Source organism: Melanerpes formicivorus, unplaced genomic scaffold, assembly GCF_026170545.1.
Source record: "Melanerpes formicivorus ecotype bairdi unplaced genomic scaffold, bMelFor1.0.p_v2 SCAF_14, whole genome shotgun sequence".
Classification (NCBI taxonomy): Eukaryota; Metazoa; Chordata; class Aves; order Piciformes; family Picidae; genus Melanerpes; species Melanerpes formicivorus.
In genome coordinates, this window is record NW_027142366.1 from 18,692,001 (window position 1) to 18,708,021 (window position 16,021).

Sequence of the window (16,021 nt, forward strand, 5' to 3'; positions counted from 1 at the left end):
CTGTGATTCCATAAGGTGGATCCCTGATCCTGAGCAGAGAGCTCAGGGAGCTGTTGTCTTCTCCTGCTGACCAAAGAACAAGAGTTTATCAAGGAATTTGACTGGGGACAGAAGGTCCCCAGCCTTGACCAGGATGTGAAGCAAAACAACGTGTCCTGTGTGCTCCTTTCCTGCTGCTGACTCAGGCAGAGCAGAGAAGTGACTTCTGGCCCCCAGAGGTGACCAAAAGTATCCAACAGTAACCTGGGGTAAGTGTAATGCTAAATACCCAGCCCTGATGCTCATCATCTTCATCCAGAGGAAGGTACAGTGTCCCCTCAGCCACTTTGCTGATGGGACCAACTTGGGAGGGGTGGCTGAACACCAACACCCCTCAGGCTGTGCTGCCATGCAGCCAGGCCTGGCCAGCCTGAGAGCTGGTGGAAGGAACCTCATGAAGGTCAACCAGGGCAAGTGTAGGCTCCTGCCCTGGGAGAGGAACAACCTCCTGCAGCAGGGCAGGTGAGGAGAGACCTGCTGGGAAGCAGCTCCATGGAGAAGGACCTGGGAGTGCTGGGGACAGGTTCCCCAGGAGCCAGAAATGTGTCCTCTTGGCCAGGAAGGTCAATGGTGTCCTGGAGGGCATGAGGAAGAGTGTGGCCAGCAGGGCAAGGGAGGTTCTCCTTCCACTCTGCCCTAGTAGGGCCACATCTGGAGTCCTGGGTCCAGTCCTGGGCTCCCCACTTCCAGAGGGACAGAGAACTGCTGGAGAGAGCCCAGGGCAGGCTGCAGAGCTGCTGAGGGGCCTGGAGCAGCTCTGGGAGCAGCACAGGCTGAGAGCCCTGGGGCTGAGAGCCTGCAGAAGAGCAGCCCCAGAGGGCAGCTGAGCAATGCTCAGCAAGAGCTAAAGGATGAGAGCCCTGGGCCAGGCCCTGACCACTCTTGCAGCAAAGGCATTTGGCCTCCTCTCCAACCTAACCCTCCCCTGGCACAGTTTCAGGCCATTGCCTCTCCTTCTCTCCCCTGAGCCTAGGGAGCAGAGCCCAAGCCCCAGCTGGCTGCAGCCTCCTCTCAGGGAGCTGCAGAGAGCAAGGAGGTCTCCCTCAGCCTCCTCTGCTCCAGGCTCAACACCCCCAGCTCCCTCAGCTGCTCCTCCCCAGCCCTCTTCTCCAGACCCTTCCCCAGCTCTCTTGCCCTCTCTGGCCCTGCCCCAGCTCCTCAATGCCCTCCTTGGACTGGGCAGCCCAGCACTGAACCCAGGCTCGGGGGCGCGGCCTCAGCGGGAGTCACCGAGCCCCGCCCCCCTCCCCCCCTCGTGCCTCCCCCGCGCGCCCCCCTTCCCCCCCCCCCGGTGCCTCCCCCGCGCTCCGCCCCGCGCTCAGGCTGCGCCCTGGGCACGCGCAGGGCCAGGCCCCGGCAGAGCTTCCCGGCCGCGCACGGCGGGAAAGCGCGCGGGGCGCCGGGGCTGTGCCGCCGCCGGCCGCTAGAGGGCGCAGCCGCGGGCAGCTGGGGGCGCTCCAAGATGGCGGCCTGCGGGGCCGCGGGAGGCGGCCGCGGGAGCCGGCGGTCAGCGCTGCCGCTGCCGGCGGGGCGGGCCGCGCCGGGCGCCCGGGCGGCGCTGGCAGCCGCGCTGGCGCTGTTCGGCTGGCTGCAGGCGGCGCACGGCGCCGGGTGAGTGTCCGCGCGGGGTGCGGGACGAAGCCAGCCCGGCCCGGCGCTGCCCGGTAACCGAGTCCATTGCCGGCCGGCGGCGCCGAGCCGCGCCCGGGGCTCTGGCCGAGAGCCGCTGCCCTGCGGCCCGCCTGGTGCTGCGGGTGCTGAGCTGGACAGCAAGCACTGAACCGGGCGGGACACGGCAGCGCCGGGGACTCCCCGGGGCCCGGACCGACCATGAGGCCTTCCCCGCCCGCCCCGCACTGATGCTCCCTGCGCGCAGAGCAGCTCTGCCGGCTGAGAGGGACGGCAGGGACACCGAGGAGCTGGGGCAGGGCCAGAGGAGGGCAAGAGGGCTGGGGAAGGGGCTGGGGAGGAGCAGCTGAGGGAGCTGGGGGTGTTGAGCCTGGAGCAGAGGAGGCTGAGGGAGACCTCCTTGCTCTCTGCAGCTCCCTGAGAGGAGGCTGCAGCCAGCTGGGGCTTGGGCTCTGCTCCCTAGGGACAGGACAAGAGGCAATGGCCTCAAGCTGCCCCAGGGCAGGTTACGTTTGGAGATAGGGAAAAATGTCTTTGGTGCAGGAGTGGTCAGGGCCTGGCAGAGGCTGCCCAGGGAGGTGGTGGAGTCCCCATGGCTGGAGGGGTTGCAGAGCTGTGTGGCTCAGTGGTGCTGAGGGCTATGGCTCAGTGGGGCTGAGGGCCAGGGCTCAGTGGTGCTGAGGGCCAGGGCTCAGTGGTGCTGAGGGCTATGGCTCAGTGGTGCTGAGGGCCAGGGCTCAGTGGTGCTGAGGGCCATGGCTCAGTGGTGCTGAGGGCCAGGGCTCAGTGGTGCTGAGGGCTATGGCTCAGTGGTGCTGAGGGCCAGGGCTCAGTGGTGCTGAGGGCCAGGGCTCAGTGGTGCTGAGGGCTATGGCTCAGTGGTGCTGAGGGCCAGGGCTCAGTGGTGCTGAGGGCCAGGGCTCAGTGGTGCTGAGGGCCAGGGCTCAGTGGGGCTGAGGGCCAGGGCTCAGTGGTGCTGAGGGTTGTGGTTCAGTGGGGCTGAGGGCCAGGGCTCAGTGGTGCTGAGGGCCAGGGCTCAGTGGGGCTGAGGGCCAGGGCTCAGTGGTGCTGAGGGCCAGGGCTCAGTGGGGCTGAGGGCCAGGGCTCAGTGGTGCTGAGGGCTGTGGCTCAGTGGGGCTGAGGGCCAGGGCTCAGTGGTGCTGAGGGCTATGGCTCAGTGGTGCTGAGGGCCAGGGCTCAGTGGTGCTGAGGGCTATGGCTCAGTGGGGCTGAGGGCCAGGGCTCAGTGGGGCTGAGGGCTGTGGCTCAGTGCTGCCCTGGCAGTGCTGGGCTCAGGCTTGGGCTGGATGATCTTGAAGAGCTTTTCCAAACAAAACCCCAGGGCAGTTCAGGTTGGAGGTGAGAAGAAACTTCTTCCCTGGAAGGGTTCTCAGAGCCTGCCCCAGGCTGCCAGGGGGTGGCTGAGTGCCCAGCCCTGGAGGTGTCTCCCAGGGGCAGAGCTGTGGTGCTGAGGGCCAGGGCTCAGTGGTGCTGAGGGCTATGGCTCAGTGGTGCTGAGGGTTATGGCTCAGTGGTGCTGAGGGCCAGGGCTCAGCCCCAGCCTGGGCAGTTAGGCAATGGCTGGACTCCAGGACCTTTGCCGAGCGAACCAACGCGGTGCTTCTGCGAAGGTGGCCCCGGGGCAAGCGTGTCTTCTCCTTGCAGGAGCCCCCCCGGCGACCCCGTGCTGCAGCCCTACTTCCCGTCGCGGCACGGCTCCCGGCTCAGCCACCGGCAGGTGCGGGGCTGCCAGCCGCTGCGCTACGGCAACGCCACGCACGAAGCCTGGCGCGGCGACAGCACCGCCGGCCCCGCCGCCACCACCAGGGCCTTCGTCTCCTACCTGCCCGCGGCGGGGGAGGGCCGCAGGGCGGTCTACGGCCACTTCACCTTCGTGAGGAACCCCCTCCGCACCTTCTCGGTGCTGGAGCCGGGCGGCGCCGGCGGCTGCCGGGAGCGCCGCAGGGCCACCGTGGAGGAGACGGCGAGGCTGCGCGGCTGCCTGGTGGCGCAGAACGGCGGCTACTTCGACATGGAGAGCGGCGAGTGCCTGGGCAACGTGGTGAGCGACGGCAGGCTGGCCCGCAGCGCCGCGGGGCTGCAGAACGCGCAGTTCGGCATCCGCCGGGACGGCACCATGGTGTTCGGGTGAGGGCTGGCCGCCTGCCGGCAGCGCTGCGGGCGGGGCTGTGCTCTGTGTTCCCGGCTGAGCGCTCTCCCTGCCCTGCGGCTCTTTGGCGTAGCGTGAGGAGAAGCTGGAGGGGTTGCTCGGATGGTCTCCAGCTGCTTAGGTTCCCAGTCCCCTCGCCCAACAGGCAGCCAGGACGCTTGGCTGTGGGAGGAGGAGGAGAGGCAGAGTGGGCTGCAGGAAGGCTGGGGAAGGACTGCTCAGGATCTCAGGCAGTGATAGGACTAGGGGGAATGGAATGAAGCTGGAGGTGGGGAGGTTCAGGCTGGAGGGGAGGAGGAAGTTCTTCCCCATGAGAGTGGTGAAGCCCTGGCATGGGTTGTGCAGGGAGGTGGTTGAGGCCCTGTCCCTGGAGGTGTTTAAGGCCAGGCTGGCTGAGGCTGTGGCCAGGCTGATCTAGTGTGGGGTGTCCCTGCCCATGGCAGGGGGGTTGGGACTGGATGATCCTTGTGGTCCCTTCCAACCCTGACTGATGCTATGATACTCTGGCAGCAGCACAGACATGCTGGGTTGGAAGGGACCTTGACAGCTCATCCAGTCCAACCCCCCTGCCGTGGGCAGGGACAGAGCCCTTCTCCACCTGCAAACCATTGCCTCCCATCCTGTCACCACAGGCCCTTCTGAACTGTCCCTCCCAGCCTGCCTGTAGGTCCCCTTCAGATGTTGGAGTGCAGCACTGAGGTCTCCCCAGGGCCCTCACTCATGGACTGAGGTGTGGGCAAGGCTGGTGTGTCAGCACCTGCTCAGAGCCTGTGCTGTGGGGACATGGCTGTGCCTGTGACATGCTGGAAATGGACACTGGCTAACAGCAGGGAGCAAGCAGACCATGGCATTCTGACCATGCCCACCCTTCCCTCTGGGCAAAGCTCCAGGAAAACAAGGCCATTACACCCCATGCAGTGGTGCAGTGGGAGGGGATGCTCCAGGGAAGGAAGTAAATGGAAGGGAAGAGTACTCAGTTTGCTCACACTGCTGTGGTTGGGGTTATTCACAGGTTCCTACAGTGGCTTGGGTTGGAAGCAACCTTTAAAGCTCACCCAGAGCAAGCCCTGCAGCCAGCAGGGCCAGCTGCAGCCACAGCAGGCTGCTCCCAGCCCCAACCAACCTGCCCTGCACTGCTGCCAGCCATGGGGCAGCTCCACCTCTCTGGGCAGCCTGGCACAGGCTCTCCCCACCCTCAGGGGCAAACATTCCTCCCTTCTCTCCACTCTTAGAGTTCAAACCATCCCCCTCTGGCCTGTCACAACAGGCCCTGATCTTGAAGCACTGCAAGGCCACCAGAAGGTCTCCCTGCAGCCTTCTCTTCTCCAGGGTGCACAGGCCCAACCCTTCAACCTGGCATCACAGCAGAGGGGCTCCAGCCCATGTCTGCAGCAGTGGGCTGCTCTCAGTGCAGCTGCAGGCAGAGAGGATGCTGTTGCTGGAACTCCTCTCAGCAGCTGGTTGGTGTCACTGTTGTAGCTGACAGGCAGTGAGGTGTTGCAGCTGCTTTACACATCCCTGAGGGTTCAGCAGAGGTTCTGCCCTCATGTCCTGCCAGGTGCTTTCTGCCCTTGTTCTCCTGCCTCAGGTTCACTGCCCACAGCCTTGGCAGTAACTGTTTCATGTACAGGGCTGGGAGTGCTAGGAGAAGGGGCAATGGCTTTGAGCTGGGAGAGAGGAGACTGAGAGTGGAGAGGAGGAAGAAATTCTTTGCAGTGAGGCTGGGGAGACTCTGGCCCAGGCTGCCCAGGGAGGCTGTGGCTGCCTCCTGCCTGGAGGTGTTCAGGACCAGTCTGGATGAGGCCCTGAGCAGCCTGTGCTGGTGGGAGGGGTCCCTGCCCATGGCAGGGGCTTGGAGCTGGAGGATCTTGAAACTCCCTTCCAAGCCAACCCATGCTGTGGTTCTGTGATGAAGAGGTTTTGTGTAGAGCAGTGGAGAGCTGGCTGCACCCTGGCTGCTGAAGTGATGCTTTGCACTGCTTGGCCTCTCGTTGAGGAGCAGTAGCCTGCATCCTGCCACCTTCCCCTTGCTCCCTGCTTCTGGAGCCTGCTTCTGGAGCAGCAGAAAGGCTTTTCCAAGCCACTGCTGTGACTGTGGGTAACCCCTCCTGCTCCCTCTGTCCCAGGTACCTGTCTGAGGAGGATGTCCTGGATGAAGCAAACCCTTTTGTGCAGCTGGTGAGTGGTGTGGTCTGGCTGCTCAGAGATGGAGAAGTGTACATCAACCAGAGTCAGGCAGCTGAGTGTGGGGATGTTCAGACCACAGGTAAACACTGCAGCCTGGCTGGAGATTGGCCTGCTGAGGGGGCTGCTGGAAGGAGTGGGGAGCAGGAGGAACTGGGTTGTCTTGGTTGCAGTTTGCCACTCACCTGAAAGGTCTAAATTCCTTCTGGGCTGCTCTGCCCTGAGCCTGCAGCCAGGCCAGTGCCAGCAGTTGGCTGCCTGCAAGATGAAGCTGCCCTCACCTCTTCAGGGCTCCTGTGCAGAAGTTGGACTCCAGAGAGGGGTGCAACAGCTGGCTGGGGAGCTGGGAGGTGGTTTGGGCCACATCCCTTGAGCTATTCAAGGTGAGGCTGGACAGAGCTCTTTGCACCCTGAGCTGGATGAGGATGTCCCTGCTGAGTGCAGGGGGTTGGAGTGGATGAGCTTTGGAGCTCCCTTCCAACCCAGAGCATCCTGTGGTCCTGTGCTTCTGTGACTGCATGGGAAGTGGTGTTGGTGCTGGTCCAGAGGAGCTCCAAGGAGAGGCCTCTTGCAGCTTGTGAAACCCCTTCCCTGCCCCAATGCCAGGCAGGAGCTTAACCAGCACAGCCTGGAGAGGGGCTGGGGGCAAGGCAGCGGGGCCTGGGCTGTGTTCTCCTTGCCTTTCCCTGCTAGGAGCTGTGCTGCAGGCAGTATGTCAGGCAGCAGTGCTCTCAGCAGCAGTGCTCTCAGGCAGCAGTGCTCTCAGCAGCAGTGCTCTCAGGCTGCAGTGCTCTCAGGCTGCAGTGCTCTCAGCAGCAGTGCTCTCAGCAGCAGTGCTCTCAGGCTGCAGTGCTCTCAGCAGCAGTGCTCTCAGCAGCAGTGCTCTCAGGCAGCAGTGCTCTCAGGCTGCAGTGCTCTCAGCAGCAGTGCTCTCAGGCAGCAGTGCTCTCAGGCAGCAGTGCTCTCAGCAGCAGTGCTCTCAGCAGCAGTGCTCTCAGGCTGCAGTGCTCTCAGGCAGCAGTGCTCTCAGGCAGCAGTGCTCTCAGGCTGCAGTGCTCTCAGCAGCAGTGCTCTCAGGCAGCAGTGCTCTCAGGCTGCAGTGCTCTCAGGCAGCAGTGCTCTCAGGCAGCAGTGCTCTCAGCAGCAGTGCTCTCAGGCTGCAGTGCTCTCAGGCTGCAGTGCTCTCAGGCTGAGTGCTCAGGCTGCAGTGCTCTCAGGCAGCAGTGCTCTCAGGCTGCAGTGCTCTCAGCAGCAGTGCTCTCAGGCTGCAGTGCTCTCAGCAGCAGTGCTCTCAGGCTGCAGTGCTCTCAGGCAGCAGTGCTCTCAGGCTGCAGTGCTCTCAGCAGCAGTGCTCTCAGGCTGCAGTGCTCTCAGCAGCAGTGCTCTCAGCAGCAGTGCTCTCAGCAGCAGTGCTCTCAGCAGCAGTGCTCTCAGGCTTCAGTGCTCTCAGCAGCAGTGCTCTCAGGCTGCAGTGCTCTCAGCAGCAGTGCTCTCAGCAGCAGTGCTCTCAGGCTGCAGTGCTCTCAGCAGCAGTGCTCTCAGCAGCAGTGCTCTCAGCAGCAGTGCTCTCAGGCTGCAGTGCTCTCAGGCTGCAGTGCTCTCAGGCAGCAGTGCTCTCAGCAGCAGTGCTCTCAGGCTGCAGTGCTCTCAGCAGCAGTGCTCTCAGCAGCAGTGCTCTCAGGCTGCAGTGCTCTCAGCAGCAGTGCTCTCAGGCTGCAGTGCTCTCAGGCAGCAGTGCTCTCAGCTGCAGTGCTCTCAGCAGCAGTGCTCTCAGCAGCAGTGCTCTCAGGCTGCAGTGCACTCAGGCAGCAGTGCTCTCAGCTGCAGTGCTCTCAGCAGCAGTGCTCTCAGGCTGCAGTGCTCTCAGGCAGCAGTGCACTCAGCAGCAGTGCTCTCAGGCTGCAGTGCTCTCAGCAGCAGTGCTCTCAGGCAGCAGTGCTCTCAGGCTGCAGTGCTCTCAGGCAGCAGTGCTCTCAGGCTGCAGTGCTCTCAGCAGCAGTGCTCTCAGGCTGCAGTGCTCTCAGCAGCAGTGCTCTCAGCAGCAGTGCTCTCAGCAGCAGTGCTCTCAGCAGCAGTGCTCTCAGGCTGCAGTGCTCTCAGGCTGCAGTGCTCTCAGCAGCAGTGCTCTCAGCTGCAGTGCTCTCAGGCAGCAGTGCTCTCAGCAGCAGCGCTCTCAGCAGCAGTGCTCTCAGCAGCAGTGCTCTCAGGCTGCAGTGCTCTCAGCAGCAGTGCTCTCAGGCTGCAGTGCTCTCAGCAGCAGTGCTCTCAGGCTGCAGTGCTCTCAGCAGCAGTGCTCTCAGGCTGCAGTGCTCTCAGCAGCAGTGCTCTCAGCAGCAGTGCTCTCAGCAGCAGTGCTCTCAGGCTGCAGTGCTCTCAGCAGCAGTGCTCTCAGGCTGCAGTGCTCTCATCAGCAGTGCTCTCAGGGTGCAGTGCTCTCAGGCAGCAGTGCTCTCAGCAGCAGTGCTCTCAGGCTGCAGTGCTCTCAGCAGCAGTGCTCTCAGGCTGCAGTGCTCTCAGCAGCAGTGCTCTCAGCAGCAGTGCTCTCAGGCAGCAGTGCTCTCATCAGCAGTGCTCTCAGGCTGCAGTGCTCTCAGCAGCAGTGCTCTCAGGCTGCAGTGCTCTCAGCAGCAGTGCTCTCAGCAGCAGTGCTCTCAGCAGCAGTGCTCTCAGGCAGCAGTGCTCTCAGGCAGCAGTGCTCTCAGGCTGCAGTGCTCTCAGGCAGCAGTGCTCTCAGCAGCAGTGCTCTCAGCAGCAGTGCTCTCATTCTGCAGTGCTCTCAGCAGCAGTGCTCTCAGCAGCAGTGCTCTCATTCTGCAGTGCTCTCAGGCTGCAGTGCTCTCAGCAGCAGTGCTCTCAGCAGCAGTGCTCTCAGGCTGCAGTGCTCTCAGGCTGCAGTGCTCTCAGCAGCAGTGCTCTCAGCAGCAGTGCTCTCAGGCTGCAGTGCTCTCAGGCTGCAGTGCTCTCAGCAGCAGTGCTCTCAGGCAGCAGTGCTCTCAGCAGCAGTGCTCTTAGGCTGCAGTGCTCTCAGGCAGCAGTGCTCTCAGGCTGCAGTGCTCTCAGGCAGCAGTGCTCTCAGGCTGCAGTGCTCTCAGGCTGCAGTGCTCTCAGCAGCAGTGCTCTCAGGCTGCAGTGCTCTCAGCAGCAGTGCTCTCAGGCTGCAGTGCTCTCAGGCAGCAGTGCTCTCAGCAGCAGTGCTCTCAGCAGCAGTGCTCTCAGCAGCAGTGCTCTCAGCTGCAGTGCTCTCAGGCAGCAGTGCTCTCAGCTGCAGTGCTCTCAGCAGCAGTGCTCTCAGGCAACAGTGCACTCAGCAGCGGTGCTCTCAGGCTGCAGTGCTCTCAGGCAGCAGTGCTCTCAGGCTGCAGTGCTCTCAGCCAGCAGTGCTCTCAGCCAGCAGTGCTCTCAGCAGCAGTGCTCTCAGCAGCAGTGCTCTCAGCAGCAGTGCTCTCAGGCTGCAGTGCTCTCAGCAGCAGTGCTCTCAGGCAGCAGTGCTCTCAGGCTGCAGTGCTCTCAGCAGCAGTGCTCTCAGGCAGCAGTGCTCTCAGCAGCAGTGCTCTCAGGCTGCAGTGCTCTCATTCTGCAGTGCTCTCAGGCAGCAGTGCTCTCAGCAGCAGTGCTCTCAGCAGCAGTGCTCTCAGGCTGCAGTGCTCTCAGGCAGCAGTGCTCTCAGGGTGCAGTGCTCTCAGCAGCAGTGCTCTCAGGCTGCAGTGCTCTCAGCAGCAGTGCTCTCAGCAGCAGTGCTCTCAGGCTGCAGTGCTCTCAGGCTGCAGTGCTCTCAGCAGCAGTGCTCTCAGGCTGCAGTGCTCTCAGGCTGCAGTGCTCTCAGCCAGCAGTGCTCTCAGCCAGCAGTGCTCTCAGCAGCAGTGCTCTCAGCAGCAGTGCTCTCAGCTGCAGTGCTCTCAGGATGCAGTGCTCTCAGCAGCAGTGCTCTCAGGTAGCAGTGCTCTCAGCAGCAGTGCTCTCAGGCTGCAGTGCTCTCAGGCAGCAGTGCTCTCAGCAGCAGTGCTCTCAGCAGCAGTGCTCTCAGACAGCAGTGCTCTCAGCAGCAGTGCTCTCAGCAGCAGTGCTCTCAGGCTGCAGTGCTCTCAGGCAGCAGTGCTCTCAGGCTGCAGTGCTCTCAGGCTGCAGTGCTCTCAGCAGCAGTGCTCTCAGGCTGCAGTGCTCTCAGGCAGCAGTGCTCTCAGCAGCAGTGCTCTCAGCAGCAGTGCTCTCAGGCTGCAGTGCTCTCAGCAGCAGTGCTCTCAGGCTGCAGTGCTCTCAGCAGCAGTGCTCTCAGGCTGCAGTGCTCTCAGCAGCAGTGCTCTCAGGCTGCAGTGCTCTCAGCAGCAGTGCTCTCAGCAGCAGTGCTCTCAGGCTGCAGTGCTCTCAGCAGCAGTGCTCTCAGGCTGCAGTGCTCTCAGGCGGCAGTGCTCTCAGCAGCAGTGCTCTCAGGCTGCAGTGCTCTCAGCAGCAGTGCTCTCAGCAGCAGTGCTCTCAGGCTGCAGTGCTCTCAGCAGCAGTGCTCTCAGCAGCAGTGCTCTCAGCAGCAGTGCTCTCAGCAGCAGTGCTCTCAGGCAGCAGTGCTCTCATCAGCAGTGCTCTCAGGCTGCAGTGCTCTCAGCAGCAGTGCTCTCAGGCTGCAGTGCTCTCAGCAGCAGTGCTCTCAGCAGCAGTGCTCTCAGGCAGCAGTGCTCTCAGGCAGCAGTGCTCTCAGGCTGCAGTGCTCTCAGGCAGCAGTGCTCTCAGCAGCAGTGCTCTCAGCAGCAGTGCTCTCATTCTGCAGTGCTCTCAGCAGCAGTGCTCTCAGCAGCAGTGCTCTCATTCTGCAGTGCTCTCAGGCTGCAGTGCTCTCAGCAGCAGTGCTCTCAGCAGCAGTGCTCTCAGGCTGCAGTGCTCTCAGGCTGCAGTGCTCTCAGCAGCAGTGCTCTCAGCAGCAGTGCTCTCAGGCTGCAGTGCTCTCAGGCAGCAGTGCTCTCAGCAGCAGTGCTCTCAGCAGCAGTGCTCTCAGGCTGCAGTGCTCTCAGCAGCAGTGCTCTCAGCAGCAGTGCTCTCAGGCTGCAGTGCTCTCAGGCAGCAGTGCTCTCAGCAGCAGTGCTCTCAGCAGCAGTGCTCTCAGGCTGCAGTGCTCTCAGGCAGCAGTGCTCTCAGCAGCAGTGCTCTCAGCTGCAGTGCTCTCAGGCAGCAGTGCTCTCAGCAGCAGTGCTCTCAGCAGCAGTGCTCTCAGCTGCAGTGCTCTCAGGCAGCAGTGCTCTCAGCAGCAGTGCTCTCAGCAGCAGTGCTCTCAGCTGCAGTGCTCTCAGCAGCAGTGCTCTCAGCAGCAGTGCTCTCAGCAGCAGTGCTCTCAGGCAGCAGTGCTCTCAGGCAGCAGTGCTCTCAGGCTGCAGTGCTCTCAGGCAGCAGTGCTCTCAGCAGCAGTGCTCTCAGCAGCAGTGCTCTCATTCTGCAGTGCTCTCAGCAGCAGTGCTCTCAGCAGCAGTGCTCTCATTCTGCAGTGCTCTCAGCAGCAGTGCTCTCAGCAGCAGTGCTCTCATTCTGCAGTGCTCTCAGGCAGCAGTGCTCTCAGCAGCAGTGCTCTCAGGCTGCAGTGCTCTCAGCAGCAGTGCTCTCAGGCAGCAGTGCTCTCAGGCTGCAGTGCTCTCAGGCAGCAGTGCTCTCAGGCTGCAGTGCTCTCAGCAGCAGTGCTCTCAGGCTGCAGTGCTCTCAGCAGCAGTGCTCTCAGCAGCAGTGCTCTCAGCAGCAGTGCTCTCAGCAGCAGTGCTCTCAGGCTGCAGTGCTCTCAGGCTGCAGTGCTCTCAGCAGCAGTGCTCTCAGCTGCAGTGCTCTCAGGCAGCAGTGCTCTCAGCAGCAGCGCTCTCAGCAGCAGTGCTCTCAGCAGCAGTGCTCTCAGGCTGCAGTGCTCTCAGCAGCAGTGCTCTCAGGCTGCAGTGCTCTCAGCAGCAGTGCTCTCAGGCTGCAGTGCTCTCAGCAGCAGTGCTCTCAGGCTGCAGTGCTCTCAGCAGCAGTGCTCTCAGCAGCAGTGCTCTCAGCAGCAGTGCTCTCAGGCTGCAGTGCTCTCAGCAGCAGTGCTCTCAGGCTGCAGTGCTCTCATCAGCAGTGCTCTCAGGGTGCAGTGCTCTCAGGCAGCAGTGCTCTCAGCAGCAGTGCTCTCAGGCTGCAGTGCTCTCAGCAGCAGTGCTCTCAGGCTGCAGTGCTCTCAGCAGCAGTGCTCTCAGCAGCAGTGCTCTCAGGCAGCAGTGCTCTCATCAGCAGTGCTCTCAGGCTGCAGTGCTCTCAGCAGCAGTGCTCTCAGGCTGCAGTGCTCTCAGCAGCAGTGCTCTCAGCAGCAGTGCTCTCAGCAGCAGTGCTCTCAGGCAGCAGTGCTCTCAGGCAGCAGTGCTCTCAGGCTGCAGTGCTCTCAGGCAGCAGTGCTCTCAGCAGCAGTGCTCTCAGCAGCAGTGCTCTCATTCTGCAGTGCTCTCAGCAGCAGTGCTCTCAGCAGCAGTGCTCTCATTCTGCAGTGCTCTCAGGCTGCAGTGCTCTCAGCAGCAGTGCTCTCAGCAGCAGTGCTCTCAGGCTGCAGTGCTCTCAGGCTGCAGTGCTCTCAGCAGCAGTGCTCTCAGCAGCAGTGCTCTCAGGCTGCAGTGCTCTCAGGCTGCAGTGCTCTCATTCTGCAGTGCTCTCAGGCAGCAGTGCTCTCAGCAGCAGTGCTCTTAGGCTGCAGTGCTCTCAGGCAGCAGTGCTCTCAGGCTGCAGTGCTCTCAGGCTGCAGTGCTCTCAGCAGCAGTGCTCTCAGGCTGCAGTGCTCTCAGCAGCAGTGCTCTCAGGCTGCAGTGCTCTCAGGCAGCAGTGCTCTCAGCAGCAGTGCTCTCAGCAGCAGTGCTCTCAGCAGCAGTGCTCTCAGCTGCAGTGCTCTCAGGCAGCAGTGCTCTCAGCTGCAGTGCTCTCAGCAGCAGTGCTCTCAGGCAACAGTGCACTCAGCAGCGGTGCTCTCAGGCTGCAGTGCTCTCAGGCAGCAGTGCTCTCAGGCTGCAGTGCTCTCAGCCAGCAGTGCTCTCAGCCAGCAGTGCTCTCAGCAGCAGTGCTCTCAGCAGCAGTGCTCTCAGCAGCAGTGCTCTCAGGCTGCAGTGCTCTCAGCAGCAGTGCTCTCAGGCAGCAGTGCTCTCAGGCTGCAGTGCTCTCAGCAGCAGTGCTCTCAGGCAGCAGTGCTCTCAGCAGCAGTGCTCTCAGGCTGCAGTGCTCTCATTCTGCAGTGCTCTCAGGCAGCAGTGCTCTCAGCAGCAGTGCTCTCAGCAGCAGTGCTCTCAGGCTGCAGTGCTCTCAGGCAGCAGTGCTCTCAGGGTGCAGTGCTCTCAGCAGCAGTGCTCTCAGGCTGCAGTGCTCTCAGCAGCAGTGCTCTCAGCAGCAGTGCTCTCAGGCTGCAGTGCTCTCAGGCTGCAGTGCTCTCAGCAGCAGTGCTCTCAGGCTGCAGTGCTCTCAGGCTGCAGTGCTCTCAGCCAGCAGTGCTCTCAGCCAGCAGTGCTCTCAGCAGCAGTGCTCTCAGCAGCAGTGCTCTCAGCTGCAGTGCTCTCAGGATGCAGTGCTCTCAGCAGCAGTGCTCTCAGGTAGCAGTGCTCTCAGCAGCAGTGCTCTCAGGCTGCAGTGCTCTCAGGCAGCAGTGCTCTCAGCAGCAGTGCTCTCAGCAGCAGTGCTCTCAGACAGCAGTGCTCTCAGCAGCAGTGCTCTCAGCAGCAGTGCTCTCAGGCTGCAGTGCTCTCAGGCAGCAGTGCTCTCAGGCTGCAGTGCTCTCAGGCTGCAGTGCTCTCAGCAGCAGTGCTCTCAGGCTGCAGTGCTCTCAGGCAGCAGTGCTCTCAGCAGCAGTGCTCTCAGCAGCAGTGCTCTCAGGCTGCAGTGCTCTCAGCAGCAGTGCTCTCAGGCTGCAGTGCTCTCAGCAGCAGTGCTCTCAGGCTGCAGTGCTCTCAGCAGCAGTGCTCTCAGGCTGCAGTGCTCTCAGCAGCAGTGCTCTCAGCAGCAGTGCTCTCAGGCTGCAGTGCTCTCAGCAGCAGTGCTCTCAGGCTGCAGTGCTCTCAGGCGGCAGTGCTCTCAGCAGCAGTGCTCTCAGGCTGCAGTGCTCTCAGCAGCAGTGCTCTCAGCAGCAGTGCTCTCAGGCTGCAGTGCTCTCAGCAGCAGTGCTCTCAGCAGCAGTGCTCTCAGCAGCAGTGCTCTCAGCAGCAGTGCTCTCAGGCAGCAGTGCTCTCATCAGCAGTGCTCTCAGGCTGCAGTGCTCTCAGCAGCAGTGCTCTCAGGCTGCAGTGCTCTCAGCAGCAGTGCTCTCAGCAGCAGTGCTCTCAGGCAGCAGTGCTCTCAGGCAGCAGTGCTCTCAGGCTGCAGTGCTCTCAGGCAGCAGTGCTCTCAGCAGCAGTGCTCTCAGCAGCAGTGCTCTCATTCTGCAGTGCTCTCAGCAGCAGTGCTCTCAGCAGCAGTGCTCTCATTCTGCAGTGCTCTCAGGCTGCAGTGCTCTCAGCAGCAGTGCTCTCAGCAGCAGTGCTCTCAGGCTGCAGTGCTCTCAGGCTGCAGTGCTCTCAGCAGCAGTGCTCTCAGCAGCAGTGCTCTCAGGCTGCAGTGCTCTCAGGCAGCAGTGCTCTCAGCAGCAGTGCTCTCAGCAGCAGTGCTCTCAGGCTGCAGTGCTCTCAGCAGCAGTGCTCTCAGCAGCAGTGCTCTCAGGCTGCAGTGCTCTCAGGCAGCAGTGCTCTCAGCAGCAGTGCTCTCAGCAGCAGTGCTCTCAGGCTGCAGTGCTCTCAGGCAGCAGTGCTCTCAGCAGCAGTGCTCTCAGCTGCAGTGCTCTCAGGCAGCAGTGCTCTCAGCAGCAGTGCTCTCAGCAGCAGTGCTCTCAGCTGCAGTGCTCTCAGGCAGCAGTGCTCTCAGCAGCAGTGCTCTCAGCAGCAGTGCTCTCAGCTGCAGTGCTCTCAGCAGCAGTGCTCTCAGCAGCAGTGCTCTCAGCAGCAGTGCTCTCAGGCAGCAGTGCTCTCAGGCAGCAGTGCTCTCAGGCTGCAGTGCTCTCAGGCAGCAGTGCTCTCAGCAGCAGTGCTCTCAGCAGCAGTGCTCTCATTCTGCAGTGCTCTCAGCAGCAGTGCTCTCAGCAGCAGTGCTCTCATTCTGCAGTGCTCTCAGGCTGCAGTGCTCTCAGCAGCAGTGCTCTCAGCAGCAGTGCTCTCAGGCTGCAGTGCTCTCAGGCTGCAGTGCTCTCAGGCTGCAGTGCTCTCAGGCAGCAGTGCTCTCAGCAGCAGTGCTCTCAGCAGCAGTGCTCTCAGGCTGCAGTGCTCTCAGGCAGCAGTGCTCTCAGCAGCAGTGCTCTCAGCAGCAGTGCTCTCAGGCTGCAGTGCTCTCAGGCAGCAGTGCTCTCAGCAGCAGTGCTCTCAGCTGCAGTGCTCTCAGGCAGCAGTGCTCTCAGCAGCAGTGCTCTCAGCAGCAGTGCTCTCAGCTGCAGTGCTCTCAGGCAGCAGTGCTCTCAGCTGCAGTGCTCTCAGCAGCAGTGCTCTCAGGCAACAGTGCACTCAGCAGCGGTGCTCTCAGGCTGCAGTGCTCTCAGGCAGCTGTGCTCTCAGGCTGCAGTGCTCTCAGCCAGCAGTGCTCTCAGCCAGCAGTGCTCTCAGCAGCAGTGCTCTCAGCAGCAGTGCTCTCAGGCTGCAGTGCTCTCAGCAGCAGTGCTCTCAGGCAGCAGTGCTCTCAGGCTGCAGTGCTCTCAACAGCAGTGCTCTCAGGCAGCAGTGCTCTCAGCAGCAGTGCTCTCAGGCTGCAGTGCTCTCATTCTGCAGTGCTCTCAGGCAGCAGTGCTCTCAGCAGCAGTGCTCTCAGCAGCAGTGCTCTCAGGCTGCAGTGCTCTCAGGCAGCAGTGCTCTCAGGCTGCAGTGCTCTCAGCAGCAGTGCTCTCAGGCTGCAGTGCTCTCAGCAGCAGTGCTCTCAGCAGCAGTGCTCTCAGGCTGCAGTGCTCTCAGGCTGCAGTGCTCTCAGCAGCAGTGCTCTCAGGCTGCAGTGCTCTCAGGCTGCAGTGCTCTCAGCCAGCAGTGC

At 62.3% G+C, this 16,021-nt stretch overlaps 1 protein-coding gene across 1 annotated transcript in view; it reads left to right on the plus strand.

Moving 5' to 3' along the window:
* The first annotated feature begins 1,500 nt into the window (after window positions 1–1,500).
* Window positions 1,501–16,021, plus strand: part of NAGPA (N-acetylglucosamine-1-phosphodiester alpha-N-acetylglucosaminidase) — a 57,192-nt gene continuing 42,671 nt past the window's right edge. Inside the window, exons 1-3 of the mRNA XM_068147275.1 lie at window positions 1,501–1,650; window positions 3,334–3,816; window positions 5,965–6,104. Coding sequence (XP_068003376.1) covers window positions 1,502–1,650; window positions 3,334–3,816; window positions 5,965–6,104 — 772 coding nt within the window. The 5' untranslated portion in view covers window position 1,501. The remainder of the gene's footprint in view (window positions 1,651–3,333; window positions 3,817–5,964; window positions 6,105–16,021) is intronic.